A 22,834-nucleotide genomic window follows, 5' to 3' on the forward strand; every position below is an offset into this window, starting at 1 on the left:
TCAGTATTTTCTGGCCTCCATTGTGTCTGGTGTTCAGCCAACTAGCTTTCATACTGCCCCCGGGAGGATATATGTTATGTGGTTTTTGCCTGCTTTTCCTGGCTGCTGTGAAGATTTTCTCTTTATATTTGGTTTTAAAAGCAGCTACATTGTGTTGCACTTTGGTGTGGCTTTCTCTTTGTGTCTATTCTGCTTAGGGTTTGCCAACTTTCTTGAATCTGTAAGTTTGTCTTTTACCAAATTTGGGAAACCTTCAGCTATTACATCTTCAAAAAATTTTGCTCAACCCCATTTCTCCACTGATTTCGGGATTCCAATTACATGTATATTAGAACTTTTTTTCTGTTTTTCAGATTTGATCATTTCCATTAATCTGTATTCAAATTCACTGACTCTTCTGGCATCTCAAATCTGCTGTTAAGCCTTGCCAGTGAATTTATTTTAGATATTGTCCTTCTCAGTTCTAGAATTTCCCTTTAACTCTCTTTTGTAGTTTTATTTCTCTGAAATTTCCTGTTCATTCATATTTGACCATATTTTCTTTGCAGCTTTGACATTAGTTATAATAATGGCTTTAAAATACTGTCTGTTTATTCTAGTATTTGAATCATGTTGAAATCTGTCTCCATTGATTATCATCTTTTCTCTTGAGCATGGATAACATTTCCCTTGTGTATCTTTTCTCAAGTAACTTTGGATTATATCCTAGATAGTGTGAATAATTCATTGCAGGATCTCTGGATCCAATTATATTCCATGCAGAGTGTTGATTTTTTTTGTTTTGTTTTGTTTTAGGCAGGCAGCTACATTGGCTGAGAGAGACTTTAGACTTTTTCTCCTTTGCAGTGGGCAGCAGCTGAAATCTCTGTTCAGTTCTTTGGGACTTTGATGGGCTACTTGGATTCCGCTTTGAATGTGGCTGTCATGATTCTGAGTCAGCCACAGATTTGGGCAGAATTTATATGAAGAATTTAGGATTCTCTCTTTTTGACCCTTTACTTTTCAGGATTTTCCTCACTTTGTAGCTGGTGTGTTTATCCCAACTCTGTCCTTTGATTTTTTTCAACCAGAATAATGGCAGTTTTTAATTAGAATTTCTAGTTGCCCTTGCAAGGTGTGCCTTCAGACTAAGAACCATTTAAAAAATGTTTTTTTTTTTTTTTTTAATGTGCCATACTTCCTAGTATTGATTTTCCTCCAGTTTCAGCCTGTTCACATTCCAATGCCTTCAGATCATTTTTTTTTTTTTTTTGGTTTTGTCCAGTGTTCATAATTGTTATCTATAGAATTGTTATCTATAGAAGAACTCAGTTTTTTTAGACATCATTAAACTTACTTTTGTATTATTTTGAAAGTTAATTGTTAGTAACAGATACGGTGTTAGAGAGCAACCAGTAAATATGTAAATCAATTTAAGATTAGATTTATTTTTTTTGCATTTTGTCCTATTCCTGCCTTTTCTAAAGAATCTGTAGTTAGTGAATGTGCTTAATTACATAAATGTAAGCAGGAGGGAACAAATCCTACTAATGATTCCAGCCATTATGATTACAGTGAGAGAGCTTTATGAAATGACTCAGGTATGGGAGTTTATGTTTTATTGTGGTTAAGTTTCACTGATACAAAAACTCAAAACACATAACTAAAACAGCAGGTCTCTGGATTCCACCGTTATCCTGATCTAGAAATTAGGATTACTTTCGGATTTTTTTAACATTTTTTTAAATGTTTATTTATTTTTGAAAGACAGCATGAGTGCAGGAGGGGCAGAGAGAGCTGACACACAGTATCTAAAGCAGGCTCCAGGCTCTGAGCTGTCAGCACAGAGACTGATGTGGGGCTCGAACTCAGGAACCGCGAAATCATGACCTGAGCTGAAGTCGGATGCTTAACCAACTGAGCCATCCAGGCGCCCCTAGTTAGTGTTTTAGAACTTCATGACAACTTTCGTTATCTTAAATACCTATTTAATAACCACGATTTCACTGGAAAACGCAAATGATGTCTAAATGACAGGAGACCGGTATTAACTGTGGCTGGGCCATCGAGAATTATGCTGACCAAGACAGAAGATGTTTGCAAACTTGCTGCAGATGTACTAACACGAAGTCTTTTCTTTTTGTTTTTTTTCCTATTTCTTGCCTCCTCCTCCCCCTCCCCGCCATTCGTAGGAGGCCCTCTTCGTGGCCCGTTTTAGTCCTCCGAGCTGTGGTGTGCAGGTGAACAAGCTGTGGTACAAGCCTGTGGAGCAGTTCATCTTGCCCGAGGTATGGGGGATAAGGAAGAGGCTTTGATACCAGTTCAGTCCTTCGTAGGCCAGGTTACGTTCTGCAGAGACAGGCACTCCGTTTTTTGTTGTATGAGGACAGCTCTCCAGAGTGTAGGTGAGGCTACCGCAGTGCGTGTATTATGTACGGAGATGTGGCTCTCTGCATCGGACTGCCACGGAGCTCCAGGATGCCCCAGGGGCTGCCAAACCACACTCTTTGGAAAGCATTCATGTTGCCATGGTTTATTTAGCAGAGTACGGCATGACTGTTTTAATGCCAAAGGATAATAATAGGTACGGGCTGATGGAAACACCAGATGCAGACACCATTTGAATAAGTCAGGTAGTTCACTTAACCTAAAGATGGGGGTGGTGAGTGCAGACAGGATAATTGCAGAGAAATCGGCCACAATTCCAAGATGAATAAAGCTCTCCAGGTTATGGAACATGTCTGAAAAGAGCTGTCCCCTTCTAGATCCTTCTAGGTCCAGTCTTAAGCACATGTGTTCTAGAGATCCCCTCACCCACCTGCCAAGCGCCTCATCAGTCCTGCCGTGAAGCCACAGTTTGGCTGCTGAGCCTTGCACGGTTGGGCACGAACAGATCGCTCATCCATCAGCTTCAGCCTTTCCAGGCTGGTTCAGTCTGTTCTGAGTCCATTCCTCAGTTCATTGCTTCGGAACCACGGTAGGGATCAGTTTCCCAAGCATCTCTGGGAGTCACTTTAGATATCCTGTAGAGTTCATGCCGCAACGTCAAAGGCGAGCTAAAACGTGGAAGCTAGACAGCTGATCGGTTCTGCAGGCTAACCAAGAGACATTTTCCTACCACTGGTCTTGTGGGTTCTGTTTACTTTTGCAACACATCTTACAGTACGCTGTGGATCTTTCGAGTTAAGTACAAGTAGTTGGAACTATCTATGTAAATTCTGTAGATGTGAAAGGGATCTCCTTCATTTCACCTGTACATGAACTTCTGCTTAAAAACATTTTAAATAAAAGCGAAACTAAAATGCACTGGGAAAAAATTTCCAATTTCTCAGTGTTACACAATAACCAGTAGCAAGCATCCTCATGCTCCTTCCTCTTTGGTGTATGTAACGTTGTTTTCTTAGAGTAAGTTGTCGGTTTGGACTTTCTACGAATTTTTGAGGCATACGATTTCTTTCTGGAGGGCAGCTTAGCAGTTTGTATCAGTTTGAGTCATCATCAGCATTATATGAGAATGCCTATTTTCCTGTGTCCTTGTATTCCTTCTAATTTCATATATGAACTTTTTTCTTTGTTACATGATGTACCGTAAAAGGTATCTTCTAATTAAGAGTAGTGGCTTAGCTATGCTACGTATTAGATCTCAGCTTTTGAGGAAGCCATTCTTTGGTTTGTGTTTATTTATTTGTTTATTTTAATTTTTTTTAATGTTTTTATTTATTTTTGAGAGAGCACAAGCGGGGGAGGGAGTGAGGGGGGACAGAGGATCTGAAGCCGGGCTCTGTGCTGACAGGCTGACAGCAGCAAGCCCGATGTGGGGCTCGAACTCACTAACCATAAGATCACGACCTGAGCCAAAGCCAAGAGTAGGATGCTTAACCGACTGAGCCACCCAGGCACCCCTGACCCCTTCCTCTTAAAGAGTGTCTAAATTTTGCCACCATCAGCAGTTTGAGCCAGATAATTCTTTGTTGTAGGGACTGTCCTGTTCATGAAAGGAACATTGGGCTCCTCGCTTACAGCACGGAGCCTGCCTGGGATTCTCTCTCTCCCTCTTTCTCTGCCCCTCCCCTGCATGCACTGTCTCTGTCTCTCCCAAATAAATAAACTTTAAAAAACAAAAAGAGGAGGGAGTCACAGTGTGGGGCAAAGAGGAAGAAAATAAGCTTTGATACTTCAGGCTAATCAGTTTTATGGAGTCTGGCCCATTATCTTGGTCAGCTGGAAGGAATTAAGAATTTATATTAGTCCACAAAAATTACTACTTTCTGTTAGAATGAATGTCCTTGTTCTTTGGAAATACATGTTGGATGTCATGATGTCCACATTTTGTTTTGAAGTTTTTCAACAGCAAACAACAAAAAAATGCATGTGTAAACAGAGATAAAGCAGATGTGGCCAAATGTTGACGCCTGGTGAGTCTAGGTGATTTGGGAGTTAATTTCCACTTTGCTGTAGCTTTGAAGTTTTTCAAAATAAAAACTGGCTTGAGGTCAGGATGGTGATCTAGCAATAGATACTAAATGTTGGGATGGTGAGTGGCCATCTTAGTTAAGATTTAAAAAGAAAAAAAAAAAGATTTTTCATCTCCATGACCTGGTGATCCTTGTCACTTTAAGGTTCAAGCAAAATTGACTTTTTACTTTTCACTACTTCTAAGTAATATTTTTTTTTTAAAAACATGCATGGGACGCCTGGGTGGCTCAGTTGGTTAAGCGTCTGACTTCGGCCCAGGTCATGATCTCACGGCTTGTGAGTTCGAGCCCGTATCAGGCTCTGTGCTGACAGCTCGGAGCCTGGAGTCTGCTTCGGATTCTGTGTCTCCCTCTCTCTCTGCTCCTCCCTAGCTCACGTTCACACATTCTCTCTCTCTCTGTCAAAGATAAATAAACTTAAAAAAAAAATTTTTAAGCATGCAGTTATTTAACAGTGGCTATACCTCATGGTGAGGAGGTAGGATTATGGATGACTTTTATTTTCTTCTTTTTGTGTATTTTCTAAGTGTTCTGTAATAAATATATATCAGCTTTGTAAAAACAAAACACTCTTTAAAAATTCTGTCCTTTTACACAAACTCCTGTTTTTGTTGAAATCACGTTTAATTGTGCATAGATACTCATTTTTGTTGCTTCAAGCCTAATTAGGCTTATTAACACAGGAGAAACGATAGCGATGAATGGTTTGCCTGCATACCATCAGCACAGAATGACAGAAGAAAAACATCATTTGTGCCATTTTCGAGAGAGTAGATGATGATTTGTTCATCATCTTATTCCCTCCACACTTGAGTCTCCTGGAGTAACGTGTCAGCAGTAGAGCTTGTCAAGTAAGCAGGTCTCCTGTAATGTCTTCATTGTGTGACTCACTAAAGCATAAATCTCCGTGGGAGTCACAGATTTAAATGGAGACTGCTATGTGCTTCTCTTAAAATACGTCTCTAATTTCGTATTTTCGTTAATAGTGGAGTTGAAACCTGAAACTAATTTCAATGAAAAGACTATTTTTGTTCACCTGAGTCACTAGAGACATAATTGTTAGCAGTTTGGGTACTTACACACTTCCTGTTTATGAAAGTTGAAGTTCTTTGGCTGTAATCATTTCTCCAGTCCGTAAGAAAATTGTTAAAGTTTTTTTACAGGTGCAAAAATACTATAGATTTAAGCCCATCTGTTGGTTTGGAGGGGAAGTTAGAAACAGGACAGAAAAGAATTAACACGGAAAAGGGGTTGCAGAGAGCGTGCTAGCATTATGGGTGAGATGACGTACGAGATCTCACTTTTCCAACTTACGCCATGCTGTTTTTCCTAGCTCCTGTTTGGGTTTCAGGGCTTTTGCAGGGAATTGCCATAAACAAGTTGTTTCTCATCTGAAGAGATCCCTGGCTTTCTGATTCCTTTGTATCAGAGCCAGGAGGGCATGTGAGAGAAGCCAGAGGTAGAAATTGAGCTGTGACATGGAGGAGGAACAGGTGCAGCAAAGGGGGAGAACACACAGCTCCCCGCTTCCCTGGTAACTGCAGGGTTGTGGAAGTTCAGCGAATGAAGCAGGATCGTTTTGGGGGCCAATGAGTTCTTCTGGCAAGTCCTCAGTGTAGTCCGCACTGTTGCTGTTGTTATCATAACCCGATCCCGGGGGTGCCCTTGGGTGCCAACAGGAGCCACAGGAAACAGCGAGGCACGTAAACATCAAGTGTCCGTTGAGCGGACAGGACAGAGAATCACTTGTTTTGTCATAGTTTCCAGATACGCAGCTTCAAGGAGAAGCATTCTTATTTGGTCATTATAGCTTTTAGTTAGTATATGGTTCATCTGAAACTGCAGTCACTAAGATTCCAGGGACCCAACTCCAAGGCACACTTTCTGTCCTTAGCTTACCTGACTGCATCTTGCTCTTTGCTTATATGATACACGTGCTTCTGGTGCAGCCACATCCGGCCCAGTCCTTCTTCCCTGGGGACTTCATTATCTCCCTCCTTGTTTTCCTCTTTTTAAAAAAGATTTTAAGTGATCTCTACACCCAAGGTGGAGCTCAAACTCACAGCCCCTAGGTTAAGAGTCTCACGCTCCACCAACGGAGCCGGCCAGGTGCCCCTCTCGCTTTGCTCTTAATCGTTCGGATTTGATCCCAGCTTTCTGTTTGTTTTACTCCTTCTTCCAAGGCAAACTCTATCCATCACCACCTGTTTGCTAATGGCTCTTAAATCCAACTATAGCCCACATTTCTCTTAGGTACACACTTCTGCCAACTGGACTTCTCCACGTGAATGTCCCAGGGGCATTCTAATGGTGATGTCATAATAGTAATAATATATACAATTTATTATTATTATTGTCATATCATCTCCATCCCATCTGTTCTCCTCTTTCCCTGTATTTTCAGTATTGGGTACTAGTATCTTTTTTCCAAGACACCCAAACCAGAATTGTGGGATTTATCCTCAACTCTCATATCCAGGCACTCACTAAATCCTATCAGTTCTTCTCCTGAACAGATCTGGTATCAGTTCTTCCAAACTTTATCACTATTAAAGTTTTAGAGGAAAGTACACCGAGGGCAAGAGACTATTTTGCCAGGAAAAAGACACATGATTAACCCAGAGCAGCCTCCTGTTGCCAGGGGTCTCACAGTTAGCTCTCAGGTCTAGTCCTGACCTTCCGGTTAGCTCACTCGGAGATGATCAGATTCTCACTGACACTGAATAAATTCACAGAAGACCAGTTTGTAAACCAGAATGTCCATTCATTCATCTTGAATGGGTGTTAGCTTATTTAATTTGAAAGTCATGACCCCTACCTGGGGATCTCCTAACTGGGATCTCAGGCACCAAAAAACCCAAATCTGAACGGTGCTTGCTTGGTTTGATCATTGAATTCGATTACAACAGTGGGACGTGGCTCATTCAGGTAGGATGTGATAGGATGCTTTATATCTTCCAATTCCTGGGTCTTTCTCCCACTGGACATTGCTACATTGCCAGATTTCTCTCTTCACCAGCTTTTTTGGGTTTGGCCACTTGATACATTGTTTTAAGGTATCGATTTTACCAGCTTCAACCCCAGAGCACATCTCAGTTATTAGAGACATTGTTTCCTTTAATGTAAGCATTTCATTCAGCTCAGAAGCCAGTCTTTTTTTTTTTTTTTAATGGAGATGTAATTGACATATAACGTATTGGTTTCGGGTGTACAACATAATGATTCGGTACTGCAAAATGGTCTCACTAAGCCTACTTCACGGCCATCTCCACAGTTCCGTTTTTTTTTCTTGTGATGAGAACTTTTAAGGTAGACTCTCTTAGACATCTTCAGGTACACAATACAGCATTATTAACTGTGGTCACTGTGCCGCACAGGATTACATGCCCAGGACTTATTTATTGTATAGCTGGAAATTTGTACCTTTTCACTCCCTTCTGCCGTTTTGCGCATCTGCCCAGACCCTGCCTCTGACAACCACCCATCTGTTCTCTGCATCTATGAGCTCAGTGTTTTGTTTTTGGCTTTTAAAAAAAACTTTAGGTCCCACATATAAGTGAAATCATACGGTATTTGTCTTTGTCTAACTTACCTCACTTACGCATGATGACCTCAAGTTCCATCCATGTTGGAAACGGCAAGGTTTCCTTCCTTTTTATGGCTGAATAATTTTCCTCTGTGTGTGCATGTGCGTGCATGTGTGTGCATCACATTCTCTTCATCTGTTCACCTGCGGACTCTTAGGTTGCTTCCACGTCTTGGCTGTTGTAAATAATATGCAGTGAACATGGTGGCACAGATATCTTTTCAAGTTAGTGTTTTCATTTCCTTTGGATGAATACCCAGGAGTGGAATTACTGGATCGTAGGGTAGTCGTATTTTTACTTTTTTCAGGACCCTCCATACTGTTTTCCACTGTGGCTACAGCCACTGTTTCCCTTTTCTACACATCCTTGTCAACACACTTGTTCTATTTGTCTCTCTGACGGTAGTCACCACTCTAACTGGTGTGAGGGGATAACCTCATTCTCTGACGGTGAGTGATGTGGAGCATCTTTTCATGTATCTGTTGCCTACATGTTGTCTTTGGAAACGTGTCTGTTCAGATCTTCTGCCCATATTTTAATTGGATTATTTGGATTTTTGCTATTGAATTGTAGGAGTTCTTTATATATTTTGGATATTAACTCCTTGCAAATATTTTCTCCCATTCATAGGTTGCCTTCTCATTGTGTCAATGATTTCCTTTGCTGTGCAGAAGCTTTGTGGTTCAGTGTGGTCCCACTTGTTTATTTTTGCTTTTGTTGCATTTGCTTTTGTCTCAAATCCAAAAAATCATCGCCAAGACCAGTGTCAAGGAGCTTACTACCCATTTTTTTCTAGGAGTTTTATGGGATCAGGTCTTATGTTCATGTCTTTAATCCATTTTAAGTTGACTTTTGTGTATAGTACAAGGTAGTGTTCTAGTGTCATTCCTTTGCATGTGGCTGTCCCGTTTTCCCAACACCATCTATTGAAGAGACTGTCCTTTTCCCCCATTGTATATTCTTACCTTCTCTTCTGTAAATTAATTGACTGTATGTGCGTGGGTTTATTTCTCAGCTCTCTCTTCTGTTCCGCTGATCTTTGTGTCAGTTTTTTGCCAAAACCATGCTGCTTGATTACAATAGCTTTATAATATAGTTTGAAACCAGGAAGCATGATGCTTCCAGCTCTGTTCTTTTTTTTTTTTTTTTTTTATGTTTATTTATTTAAGAGAGAGAGAGAGAGAGAGGGCAGGGGGGCAGGGGAGGGGCAGAGAGAGAGTGAGAGAGAGAATCCCAAGCAGGCCCTGCACTCAGCACAGAGCCTGATGTGGGGCTTGATCCCACAAACCGCGAGATCACGACCTGAGCTGAAATCAAGAATCGGACGCCTAACCAACTGAGCCACCCAGGTGCCCCACCTCCGTTCTTAAGATTGCTTTGGCTATTTGGGGTCTTTTTGGTTGGTTTCCTACGAATTTTACTATTATTTATTGTATTTCTGTGAAAAAGCCGTTGAAATTTTGGTAGAGATTGCATTGAATCTGTAGGCTGCTTTGAGTAGTGTGGACATTTTAACCACATTAATGCTTCCAGTCTATGAGCTTGAGTATTTTTCCATAGATTTCTGTCTCCTTCAGTTTCTCGGAAGGCAGTCTTACTTGTTCTCGCCTGGACTCCTGTGATAGTTCCCCTTCTCCCTGCCAGCTGCTCTGGGGCTGTGCTGCTGCCGGAGTGACCTTTCTAAATCGCAGCTATGACGTGTCACTCTTGGCCTGGCAAACTTAAGCGCCTCCTACCGCCTTCAAGATGAAGGACAGACTCTCCATTACAGCAGCCACAGGCGACCTTAGGCTGCCTTTTACGTCTCCTTCCCTCAGCCTTGCGCTTCGGCAATACTGAAGTACTTACCACTGTTCTGAACATGCGGTGCTCTTTCAAGTCTGCCTTTTGATGTGTTATTTCGTCTGCCTCTCACTTTTCTGACTCATGCCTTCAAGACTTAGCTCCGTTGGCACAGTCATTTGAAATTTTGTCTGAACTCCTCGAGCAGGATGGCTCTCCTTTGTTACTGAACCTGTCGTGGCACATCGCGATGATCTGAAGATACGAGCGATTGCATTTCTTCAAATCTTCGAATAGCCCGCAGCATGCTACATAGTAGACATTCAAAAACTTAAGGAACGGCTCATGCCTGAAAGAAGATTGACCCCAAATTTATTTCGTCATATACATTTGTTTAGTTTAAAATTTTTTTCCCTGATCATAAAAGTATGAAAACACATGAAAAGAATACATATTCACTGTTGAAAACTTGACAGAATATAGAAAAGCTAACAGAATATGATGTTATCCATCCGTTTCCCAACATATTTGGTGTATTTCTCCCCGGTCGTGTGTTTTTCTTCTGTGGGATTGCTGTTTATTTTTACAGAGTTGAGGTGAATGTCAAGTTGAATAGAGAGTTAAGGCCACCCAGGGAGAACACAGAAATTATCTGCACCTGTTTCCAAGATAAGACAGTGAGATCTTTAAAGGGGCACGTCACTGCCTGCGTTCCTCCCAAGGCTCATAGAGTTCTGTTGTGCTGAGCAAAGACACTATGCTGTGCGTGCTGTCACCGACCCTGCGCACAGCCCTGTGAGGTCGGCACCGCTTTCTCTTTCGTCACGGTCAGGCAGTGACGACCCGCAGTATGAGTGTGGGCCTGCTCTCAGGAACCCTGGAGCTGCTCAATGTATATCAGGAGTCTCCCCAACAATGCAGAAGAAGGATCCGTTAGCTGAAGACAAGGTGACACACTGTGCGGGGAATCCGGACTCTGTCAGTGTTTTTATCTGTTCCCACAGAAAAGCTGTAATGCTTTAAAAACAAAAACAAAAACAAAAAACTTTCAAACCATTGGCCTAGCTTGTTGGACAAATTCAGTTTCGTATAATTTCCTTATAATCCTGGATAACTGAGACACTAAAGCACTTAATTTTAATATGTGAAAAATTTTAAAGAATATTAAAGCTGTATCTTTTGTCTCGTGCTCTAGACCAAAATTCATTCCAATTAATTTTGAGTTCAACATTGAGTGAATGTTTTTCAGGTGCCTGTCGTATGTCAAGCCATTCTAGGTGCCAGGGACCTAGTGGTTGGTAAAACGGACAAGATCCCTGCTCTCATGGTGCTTGCATTCTAGTGGGAGCAGTTAGTTTGACAATAGGAACGTAAACAAGGGAGAGCAGAGTGGTAAGTGGTATTAGGAAAAGAAGGCTGATGTGGTAGAGAAAAGGTGGCAGCTGGCTGCCTTCCGTTGGATCTCTAGAGCAAGCCTCTCTGGGGGGCTGACCGTGGAGGTAGCCTGAGCAGTAGAAGGGAGCAGCTGAGCACCCACTGAGAAATTAGAAGAGACTGGAATGTAAATGTGTATCAAACCTTGGGGCAGGGGAGTGTAACTTTCTAAGCCCAAAAGTTAATAGTAATAATCACAAAGGAAAAGCTTGTCAAGTTTGACAAGATAAAACTTATGGACCTTTTCATTTAAAAAGAAGAAACAACAACCCATAGTGTTAAGTGGCAAACAATTCTGAAGAACTGTTTTAGCATGTAATATATACACAGGATTATTGATTACAAGACAATACAGATTAATAAGAAAAATAGAAAACTCAGCAGCTAAATGGCAAAGAAGTATGAGTCAGGAATTCCCAGAAGAAGTATGAGTCAGGAATTCCCAAAATTATTTATTATAATTTATAAACATCACTAGAAATCAAAAGAAACACAATTAAATGAGGAATCGTTTTTTTTAATCTACTAAATTGATTTAAACTTCTTTGCTTTTACCAGTATCCCATACTTGGAAGAATATAGTGCAGTTGGTATTTTTGTAAATTGGGAAAGATGCTATCAATTAGTATAATTTCCTTTTGAAAAAACAGCTAGGCATTGTGTCCAAAATCCATACAAAATATCTCTATTTCTTGTCCCTGTAATTTCACCCCAGAAAATTTACCTTAAAACAAAACAAACTATTAGGGAAAAATAAACATTTACACCAAAACGTGATTTATTAGCTTTTTTTTTTTTTTTTAATGTTTATTTTTGAGAGAGACAGTGTGAGTGGGGGAGGGGCAGGGAGAGAGGGAGACACAGAATCCAAAGCAGGCTCCGGGCTCTGAGCTGTGAGCTCAGAGCCCGACACAGGGCTCGAACCCATGGATCATGAGATCATGACCTGAGCCCAAGTCGGAAGCTTAACCGACCGAGCCCCCCCAGGCACCCATATTAGATATTTGATAGAGCCCAGATGTCTGCCAGCAGGGAGGTGTTTGACTCGGGATGCATGCATGCAATGGCATGTTAGATACATACGAAAAAGGATGGTTCTAAGAGCTGCGGTAGCTTCAGGAGATGCTTCAGTGTAGTGGGAAATGCAAACAGCAGTGTGCAAAATTGTCTCCACACTCTTTGTACTTGTTTTTTTCAGATGTGCATGAAAAAAAAAAATGACTCGAGAGTATACACCAAAAAATGTCCACAGTAGTGTCGGAGTAGCTGGGATAAACATTTAACCAATAGGTCTTAGGAAAAAAACTAATTTTTCTTGAAAAACTTACTTAAAACCTCAATGACAACAATAAAGAAATTGACTCTACTTCATCTTTCCACAAAAAGAGCTTTGAAGGTACAATCGTGTGGGAGAGCCAAGACCTCCAGGGCCTCGTGTCAAGAAATCTGCACAAAGTGACAGTAAATGATGGCGGGGGAGTTCTCAGAGTCATGACGGTAAGCCCTCCTTCTTTCCTGAGGTTGTTCGGCATACTTCAGCATTTTCTAATACATGAAGTGTTTCTAAATTTACTTTTACATCAACCCCGGGAGTATGGAACAGCGAATCGTGTGTATTTTAAAGCACGTATGGCAGAAAGTGCTGAGTCACCGTAGTGAAATTGAGCAGCTCCAATGTTCTACGATCGTGTGACCCCAACCAAGTAAATACACAGTTCTGCCTTAGGATAGGTGCCTTTCTATTTTGTCTTAAGTTTATTTATTTTGAGAGGGAGGGAGCAGAGAATGAGTGGGGCAGGGGCAGAGAGGAAGGGAGAGAGCATTCCAAACAGGCTCCCTACTGTCGGCGCAGAGCCCAGCACAGGGCTCCATCCCACAAACCGTGAGATCACAACCTGAGCCGAGATCAAGAGTCCGACGCTTAACCGATTGAGCCACCCAGGCACCCAGGATAGGGTCCTTTTTAAAACGTGTGATATATTATTTCTCAATTTTTAAGCTAGCGTTCTTGAAGGACACTTGCTCAGTAGTATTCAGAACATTCACTGTCACCCCACAGTAGGTAGTTAAAATAGCACAGATTAAAAATAAGAGGGAGCGTTCGCTTTCATTTATAGTGCTGGAATCTCTGCTTTGTGTTTTTCTTTTATTCAGATTTGCTTCAAATTTAAAACAGTGACAGGTGAATTTCTCAAAGTAAATATGGGATGATCAGGTGTAGGCAGACCTAAAATGATAAGCTTTCAGTAAACAAGTGGTGTTTGTGGTGGTGTCAGAAACACAGTCTTTCATTCTCCTTGATGCTGTGGTACAAGGATTAGGAAAGTACTTGGCATTTCATTTCAGAAGCTTAGTATATTCTCATTAATGTTAATCTTATTTACGTGAATTAATTCCTGAATGTGAAATGAATATTATGTGGTATGTTGTCACCCATTTAGAAAACCACTCCTGGCCCACCATGAGACTTCTACTCCAGTGAGGAAGAAAGACAATAGATGGACAGATCCACAAATTCAAATATAATTACAGATTTAGCCTCGTGGGTCATGTTTAGGATCTCATTCTTTATTACAAAAAGTCCTTTGTTTAAGATACATGTTTTATGGAATTTAATGATAGCTTTATTCTTTTCTTACCTTATTTCCAAGGCAAGTGCCTTTAATATGTTGCCTGCTTGGGGCACCTGAGTGGCTCAGTTGGTTAAGCATCTGACTTAGGCTCAGGTCATGATCCCTCAGTTTGTGAGTTGAACCCTGCATCAGGCTCTGTGCTCACAGAGGCTGCTTCGGATTCCGTGTCTCCCTCTCTCTCTGCCCCTTCCCCGCTTGTGCTCGCGCTCTCTCAAAAAATAATAAGAGTAAATAAACGTTTTATCTATATATATATATATATATATATATATATATATATATATATACACTATGTTTATATATATATACTATGTTTATATATATGTCGTGTTGCCTCCTTTTCTATTTATGAAACTTAAAAATATCCAAAATGTGTTGGAATTCTGTAGTATTAAGTTGGTTACACAAAAGGAAACAGATGACTTCTGAGTTGAGGACTAGGTTCAAATGTAAAGACTCATACGATCCATGTTGGGGGTACATATAGCTGTAGAGAGCTAGAGAAAGCCTAAACACTGAGCTAACCTTAAAAAAAGTCCAGTAACTTAGTAGCGTGTTCTAGGAAACCCCACGTACAAAATTAAGGTTTTCATCGTAGATGCAGAAAGCTCGAAGCTTCCATGAGTCTTGCTCCCTTGCCAGCAAGTGACAATGTCAGAAACTTTTAAAAGCCAGAATAAAAGCCAAGCTGTGACCTTTTAGATAGAAGTTCATAAAAAGTACTAAAACAATGTAGGGTATGCGGTGAAAAAATAGAGTCTACTCTGTATTAGAGAGTATATAATAGAGAGCTTTCAAAGAACTACAAAGCTGGAAACTGTAGCATTCACCTTCAGTGGTTTCCTCCACATGGAACTACAGACCGTATCGTAAATTAAATGGCAAGTTCCCGCAGTCAGCTCAGGACAGTGTCTGTCTGCGGCCCTAACACACTGCCCTGTAGCGCACAGCTGCTGAAAGGTCCGTTGGCAAGAGGACCAGCCAGGCGGCCGCCGTGCCTATAGAAGGAAGCAGTGCTGTGAACTGGCCCAGGTGGGAACATGGCGACTGCCGGGCGGGGGCTATGCCACGCAGGTGTGCAGCACGCGAGAAACCCCGCACCCTGGGCAGGGGCATGGGGGGACTTGTGAGGTGGGGAGAGGTAACCTTTGATTAATAAGGGTCCTCCAGGGGCACCTGGGTGGCTCAGTCGGTTAAGCATCGACCTCAGCTCAGGTCATGATCTCATGGATCATGAGATCGAGCCCCACACCGGGCTCTGTGCCGACAGCTCAGAGGCTGGAGCCTGCTTCGGATTCTGTGTCTCCCCCTCTCTGACTGCCCTTCCTCCTCTCATGTTCTGTCTCTCTCTCACTCTCAAAAATAAATAAACATTAAAATAAAATTTAAAATTTTTAAAAAAAATAATAAAAAGTCCTCCAGTCCTCAGAGGCAGAAAGGACCGTCGCTGACGGTTGGCACTTTCCACCACATCAGAAATTGGTAGGGCTGCATCTGAACGGTCTGTTTAGAGGGGCTTTTCTCTGCATGGTGGAGCCGAGGTTAAAAATGGGCCTGGTTGCGTTTGAATTCGTCAGTTTTCCTCTCCAAGAAATCAGAGGTGGTAATAATTTTTTTTCCAGTGGTAGGGTTGGGATGTAAAAGAAGATTGGTTCTTATACTCTTACTGTAGCAAGTTCAAGAGTATGTGGTCCTGTGTAAGTTGGAGTCTGAACACTGTATGGACTGCTATGTGCCCCTGATGTAGTATTGCGACTGGATGACAAAACGAGGAGAATACTGAGGTCGTCCCGATCGTGTAAGTCTAGCGCATCAGCGTCATAGGTGGATTTAGCCGCTGTGGCGTCAGTTATCGATTTTGCCAGATCAGTTTTAAAGTAGGAGAAGTGTATTTTTAGCATTGAAACACTGAGCACTTGTGTTCTTGTTTCTTCCAGGCTGGGGAGGGCGCCTTGCCTCATGGATTCATGGAAGGTGTGGAGGGAGTTGCAGGTGGTTTTATTTACACTATTCAGGGTAAGTGGGCTGCTTGAAAGCTGAAGAGGGCCCTGATTCTTATGTACCTAATCTTCATACTTTGACATAAAAGCTGATTTTTTTTGTCATTAAAAAAAAAAAAAAGCTTTATTGATCTATAATTCACATTCACTTTACACTTTTAAAGTGGTTTCCAGTGCATGAGAGTCCTGAAGGTGTCTCCACTAACTGCAGACCGTTTCCGTCACTCCACAAAGCAACCCTGTGCCCGTTGGCAGACACTGTCGTCCTCCCCTCCCCTGGCCCCTACCAACCATCACCTGCTCTCCGTCCTTTCTGACCTTAAATAAGGATTTATTTCTGGGATCTCAGTTCTAATCTGTTGATGCATGTGTCTGTCCTTATACCAGTACCGTGCTGTCTTGACTGCCTAGTAAGATGTGATGTCAGAAGTGTGAATCCTCCAAATTTGTTCTCTTTCGAGATTGTTTTGGCTCTTCTGGGTCGCTGCCTTTCCATATGAACTTTAGGATCGGCTTGTCAGTTTCTGCACACAAGCCAGCTGGGATTTTGAAAGGGGTCGCAGTGAACGTAGATTGTTTCGGGGAGCGTTCCACCCTGACATTCAGTCTCCGATCCATGAACATGGTATCTTTCCATTTGTTTAGCTCTTACTAGAGTCCTTTTAGTGGTTTTGTGGCTTTCAGAACACAAGTCTGGCATTTATTTTTGTTAAATTTATTCTTAAATATTCTTTTTGATGCTATAATAAGTGGAATTGTTTTTTACATTTCATCTAGATTGTTCATTGGTAACATGTAGAAATACAGTTGATTTTCATATGTCCCTCTCATGTGTTGCAGTTCTGCTGAATTCATTTATTAAGTTACTAGTTTTGTGTATGCCTTAGGATTTTCCATATACAAGATCATGTCTTCTGCAAAGAGATAGTTTTACTTTTTTTGTTTTTCAAGCTGGATGCCTTTTGTTGATTTTTCTTGTCTAAGTGTCGTGGCTAGAGTGTCTAGAACAGTGCTGAGTAGAAGTGGCAGAACAGACACCCTTGTCTTGTCCCTGCTCTTAGAGGGAAAACATTCAGTCTTTCACCATAAAGGTGATCTTGAAAAATTAGTGGCCTTGGACTTTCTTGGCCCCGTGTGGCTGTCTTTGGTTAATCCTCCAGCCAGGTGGGGACTTCTGCAGAACTGCTAGACCCTGGCCGTAGAGCTGTCGTGGGCTCAGTGCTGCTTCTCCGTCAGAAGGGAAGAAGCTCTGTTCCCCTGACCCAGGCATGGTGCCCTCTTTTGGAAGGGGTCTGTTGGACTCAGCTTCCCCTCCTGCTTCACGGTACACTTTCTCCTCATAATGTGAGTATTTAAACATACGCTGTCTTTCAGAGTACATGTTTCTCAAATCCTTCGCCTAATAGATCTCATTTCAAGGATGGGTTTGTTAGAAGAACTCCTTTAAGACTTGGGGTCAGAAGCATTCACTTAAAACTCTAAAGGGCACTTGTTATGATGGAGTTAGTGGCTGTGTTTGTCTTGAATGATGCTTATTTCATATCCATCTATGAACTCCAGAGAATTCTATGTCTGTGATCTTTAAGAAAGAAAAACCATTGTTGAGGCAGTTGCTATTGGCCACTGTGCTGAACATCACTTATGGAACAAAGGTGCCCGGTCCTGTTTCTGCCTTGATGTCCCAGAGCTCTGCACACCATGGGTTCCTATAAAAGAATTAGGACCTGGCTTCCCTGAAGGCTCTCAGTGACCGGGGAAAGCAGGGGCCAAATTCCGAGGGGAGAGTCTGCGGGGGACCCCTCAATAGCACGGTGTTGAGGATGGGACAGACCCCCAGTTTGAGGCCTCTGCATGCTGTTTGAGGATGCAAATGGGCTGTGGCTTTTATTTTTCCGCCAAACGCATCTTTATTTATAGTGTTTCCTCATAGAAGTAGTTGTATTCTTACATCACCCCAAAGGATAGGCTGGGACAGGTACATAGGTTTGGCCCATAAACTTGCCATTAAAAAAACAGCGATTTAAGGTAGATCTATTTTTAATTTTTTGAGGAACCTCCACACTGTTTTCCAGAGTGGCTGCACTGGTTTGCATTCCCACCAACAGTGCAAGAGGGTTCCTGTTTCTCCCCATCCTCTCCAACATCTATAGTCTCCTGATTTGTTCATTTCAGCCACTCTGAATAGCACTGCTAAGAATTTACCCAAGGGATACAGGAGTGCTGATGTATAGGGGCACTTGAACCCCAATGTTTACAGCAGCACTTTCAACAATTGCCAAATTATGGAAAGAGCCTAAATGTCCATCAACTGACGAATGGATAAAGAAGTTGTGGTTTATATACAGAATGGAATACTACATGGCAACGGGAAAGAATGAAATCTGGCCTTTTGTAGCAACGTGGGTGGAACTGGAGAGTGTTACACTAAGTGAGATAAGTCAGGCAGAGAAAGACAGATACCATATGTTTTCACTCTTCTGTGGATCCTGAGAAACTTAACAGAAGACCATGGGGGAGGGGAAGGAGAAAAAAAAAAAGAGAGAGAGAGAGAGGGAGGGCGCCAAACCATAAGACTCTTAAAAACTGAGAACAAACTGAGGGTTGATGGGGGGTGGGAGGTGGGTGATGGGCATTGAGGAGGGCACCTTTTGGGATGAGCACTGGGTGTTGTTTGACAATGAATTTCATATTAAAAAAATAGCAATTTAAAATTTAGAGGTCCTTTCTTAATTCCAGTCCAGAGATTTTACATAAAACCAGGAGACCAGTCTGCCCAGGGAGGTGTCTGCTCCCCAGGAAGCTAGTCCAGCCCCGCGGAAAGTTCAGATAAGGAACTCAGGCTGTTTCCAAAGGGCTCGCACACCATCTGACTTGAATATCTAGCACCTTCCTTTCTTCTACCAGTTCATTCAAGTACGTACTACCAGGAGCCTTTAAAAACCCGTTTAAGGGGCCCCTGAGACTTCTGTCACTAAACTGTTCTACAAGGAGCAGCCACTGTACTCTCGACAAAAGTTTGTCATCATTTTTTTTTGTCACAGAGGCTAAAGGAATAAGGTTTGGGTGAGGGAAAATTTTTTTCAAAAAGAGTGAAATAACTCAAGTTTTAGGCTAAAGAAATGAAAATGAATAGATTGTCTTCTCCTGTACTTGGTATATCTGAAAATCTGAGTATAAATTAATTTTTAAAAATCAGGATCTAAGTGCTATTCAGAACAGTCACGTGGCACACAGATTCTTAAATTTTGTTGGGTGTTAGCATCACTGTCTGGGCCCTACCTCAAGCCACGGAGTTGAAATCTTTAGGACTGGAGCTCAGATGTCTGTGTCTTTTTTTTTTCCCCCTAATGTTTACTTATTATTTTGAGAAAGAGAGAGACAGAGCATGAGTGGGGGAGGGGCAGAGAGAGAGGAAGACACAGAATCCGAAGCAGGCTCCAGGCTCTGAGCTGTCAGCCTAGAGCCCGACGCGGAGCCCGAACCCATGGGCTGCAGACCGCGAGATCATGACCTGAGCCAAAGCCGGACACTCAACCAGACTGAGCCACCCAGGTGCCCCCAGATATCTATATCTTAACAAACTCCCTAGATAGATGTGATGCTTCCAAAGGCTGAGAGACTGTAAACTCTGTGGTTCTTTTAAATAGATCATCAGACTTAAAGCACACACAGATCTGTTACTTTGTTACTTTTCAGATGCATGCAATATAAAACAAAACATGTGATTTGTCCATCCGAAAGGCCTATATTCAATTTCTGCTCATGCATCATTACAGCCATTCTCCTGTTCCTTCAGTTTTCTGACACTTCACTTTCCTTCCAGTGTTAAATTGTGTATGTTTGTCTTAAAGTTAAAAGCTTTTACAGTAGAATGTAAGAGCTGGAGGGGACACAGGGTCATTTCGGCCTGTGTCTCTCAAAGGGCAGAAGTGTGTGTGGTCTGCCCGCGTCAGTTCGAGGAAGACACGTGTTAAAGATAGAGTCTTGGGCCCCACCCCAGACCTGCTGAATCTTCAGGCTTAGGCCTGGGGATCTGTATTTCAGTGAGCGGTCCGACAGTCACTGACGTAGCCCACCTCCTCCTCCTGCCAACGAGACTACAGGCCCAGAAACATGGAGTTTGACCAGCAGTCGGAGTGGCAGAGGCAGAAATCAGGTTCCGACCTCCAGACCCCCATGTGGGCACAGAAGGTGGACTGCCAGATTACTGTGCTGTTTCTCGTCCTCACCCCTCAGCCACTCACTTTGTTTGTCATGAAATTTTCTCTGATTTGATCAAGACATTTGAAAAAATCCTGCCCTGGTAAAAAAAATTGCTGCCTGAAATTGACAGAAACGGAGGACAGTCCCTGCCCAGATGTGACAAGTGATTCATGAACTTGGGCGATAGTAAATAAATGTCTTCTAAGCACATTTTTATCATGAGATAAATACACCAAAATACACCAAATACACCAAATACACCAAAAATAGAGAGTGCTATAAGAAACGTCCACGTACTGGGGTGCCTGGGTCGCTCAGTCGTTTAAGTATCCGGCTTCAGGTCATGATCTCAGTTAATGGGTTCGAACCCCACGTTGGGTCCTGTGCCGACAGCTGGGAGCCTAGAGCCTGCTTCGGATTCTATCTTCCTGTCTCTCTGCCCCTCCCCCACTTGCATTGTCTCTCTCTCGCAAAAATAAACATTAAATTAAAAAAAAAATCCATGTACTTATTACTCAGAATTAACAAATCTTTATTTTTGTCATATTTGCTTTTTAAAAAAATGTGTTAATGTTTATTTTTGAGAGAGAGGGAGAAAAAGAAACAGAGCACAAGCGAGGGAGGGGCAGAGAGAGAGGGAGACAAAGAATCTGAAGTTGGCTCTAGGCTCTGAGCTGTCAGGTCGGCCCAGAGCCCCATGCGGGGCTCAAACCCACGGGCTGGGAGATCATGACCTGAGCCAAAGTCCTACGCTTCACTGACTGAGCTGCCCAGTCACCCCTGACGAGAGTGTTTTAAAATTGATTCTATGGCACCAGATTGTACATATCGATTAGCAATAAATACACCTTTTCCTCAGCGCCATTTTTCAGTGGCATTCATCTCAACATGCAAGATCAGGGTAATTTTTTTTTTTTTTTTTAACCCTAGTGATTCCTGAAGACCAGCATCCATCCAGTCTGTTCTGCCTTTTTTTTTTTTTTTTTAATGTTTATTTTCTTATTTTGAGAGAGAGTACAAGGGGGAGATGGGGGCGGGGGGCAGAGAGAGACAGAATCCCAAGGGTCCACTCTGGTCAGCACAGAGCCTGATGCAGGGCTCGATCTCACAACCATGAGATCATAACCTGAGTTGAAATCGAGGACGCTTAACCGACTGAGCACCGGGGTAATTTCTTTAACTGCTGTACTCCGTGATGCGGATGGGCCATATTTTCTGTTACCAACAGTGCTGGGGGAACATCCTTGGGAGCACATGAAATACTGCCTCTAGGGCTGGGTCTGAGTGGCCTTTCCGGTGTGTGCGTCTTCCGCCCAACAGGCCGCATTGCTCTCCAGGGAGAGCGCGTGCGCTCATCCCGGGCCTCGAGGAGAGTTCCTATCAGCTGCTCTCCGTTAGGTGTCTTGGGGAAGGAGTGCAAGTGCACATAATGTTCCACGTTCTGGGGCTGAAGTTTACAGTGGTGTTTTTCTCCAACTCTCGGCTTTTTCTTTGTAGAAGGTGATGCTCTCTTACAAAACCTTCATTCTCGCCCTCGAAGACTCCTTGACCATATGAGTAATCTCCACAGGGAAGATGCCTTACTGAGGGAGGAAAGCAGCGTCTACGACGATATCGTTTTTGTGGACGTTGTTGACACTTACCGAAACGTTCCTGCAAAATTACTGAACTTCTATAGATGGTAAGTTGTAAAAAACGTCGGGCAGGTAGAATTTGTTTTATTGTTCTTTGGGCGTAGAAACAATTTATCAACATTAGACCACTGAATTTTTAAGTTTGTTTATTTTTGAGAGAGAGCGCATGTGCGTAAGTGGGGTAGGAGCAGAGAGAGAGAGAGAGAGAGAGAGAGAATCTGAATCAGGCTCTGCACACATTGTGGGAGTCAACTGATGTGGGACTCAAACTCACAAAACATGAGAACATGTCCTGAGCTGAAGTCAGATGCTTAACTGACTAAGCCACCCACGCTCCCCCTGAATTTATTTATTTATTTTGAGAGCGAGCGGGCTGGGGAGGGGCAGAGAGAGAGGAAGAGAAAGAGAATCTCAAGCCAGCTCCTCACTGTCAGTGCAGAGCCCAACACGGGGCCCAAACTCACAAACTGCGAGATCATGATCTGAGTCGGATGCTTAACCGACTGAGCCACCAGGCACCCCTGAATTTTTTTTTTAAACAACCCTAAGGCCCCTGAACACCTGGGATGTGATCTGTTGTATCCTGGTTCTTTGCGAGAACTTTTAAAATTCTGCTGTTTTCTTATTTACATAAGCAGATCCATGACATGAATGATCTTTATCAAAAACAGGGCAAAAGTTGGTTTCATTTTGAGTCATCTGCTCTTGGAGTCAAAATCGGTCCTCTGAGTCACTGTCTTGGTGGTCTCGAGCCAACGTCAGATGAAAATCTGTGAGTTTGAAAATGGCCCCTTTTCACTTGTGTTCATACCCACCGACCTAAACAGCCCGAGTATAGTTTCCTCAAATCCAGGTTAATGATCTGAATTCTGTTCAGCTGAACATCCACATTATATTTCCATCCTCTTCTCCATGCACTTAAAAACCACTTGCCCTGGGGCGCCTGGATGGCTCAGTTGGTTAAGGATCCAGCTTCCACTCAGGTCATGATCTCGCGGTTTATGAGTTCAAGCCCCGCATCGGGCTGTCTGCTGCCAGCACAGAGCCTGCTTCAGATCCTTGGTACCTCCCACGCTCACACATTCTCTCTCTCTCAAAAATAAACGA

General features: G+C 42.6%; 1 protein-coding gene across 4 annotated transcripts in view; it reads left to right on the forward strand.

The window, feature by feature from the left end:
- Window positions 1-22,834, forward strand: part of B3GALNT2 (beta-1,3-N-acetylgalactosaminyltransferase 2) — a 61,012-nt gene that overhangs the window by 30,126 nt on the left and 8,052 nt on the right. For 3 of the 4 annotated variants that reach the window (XM_045437299.1, XM_045437298.1, XM_045437297.1), the window contains exons 5-8: window positions 2,172-2,267; window positions 12,644-12,754; window positions 15,828-15,906; window positions 21,591-21,774. In XM_045437299.1, coding sequence (XP_045293255.1) covers window positions 2,172-2,267; window positions 12,644-12,754; window positions 15,828-15,906; window positions 21,591-21,774 — 470 coding nt within the window. The remainder of the gene's footprint in view (window positions 1-2,171; window positions 2,268-12,643; window positions 12,755-15,827; window positions 15,907-21,590; window positions 21,775-22,834) is intronic. The other variant, XM_045437300.1, reaches the window with a different exon arrangement.

Source organism: Leopardus geoffroyi, chromosome D2, assembly GCF_018350155.1.
Source record: "Leopardus geoffroyi isolate Oge1 chromosome D2, O.geoffroyi_Oge1_pat1.0, whole genome shotgun sequence".
Lineage (NCBI taxonomy): Eukaryota > Metazoa > Chordata > Mammalia > Carnivora > Felidae > Leopardus > Leopardus geoffroyi.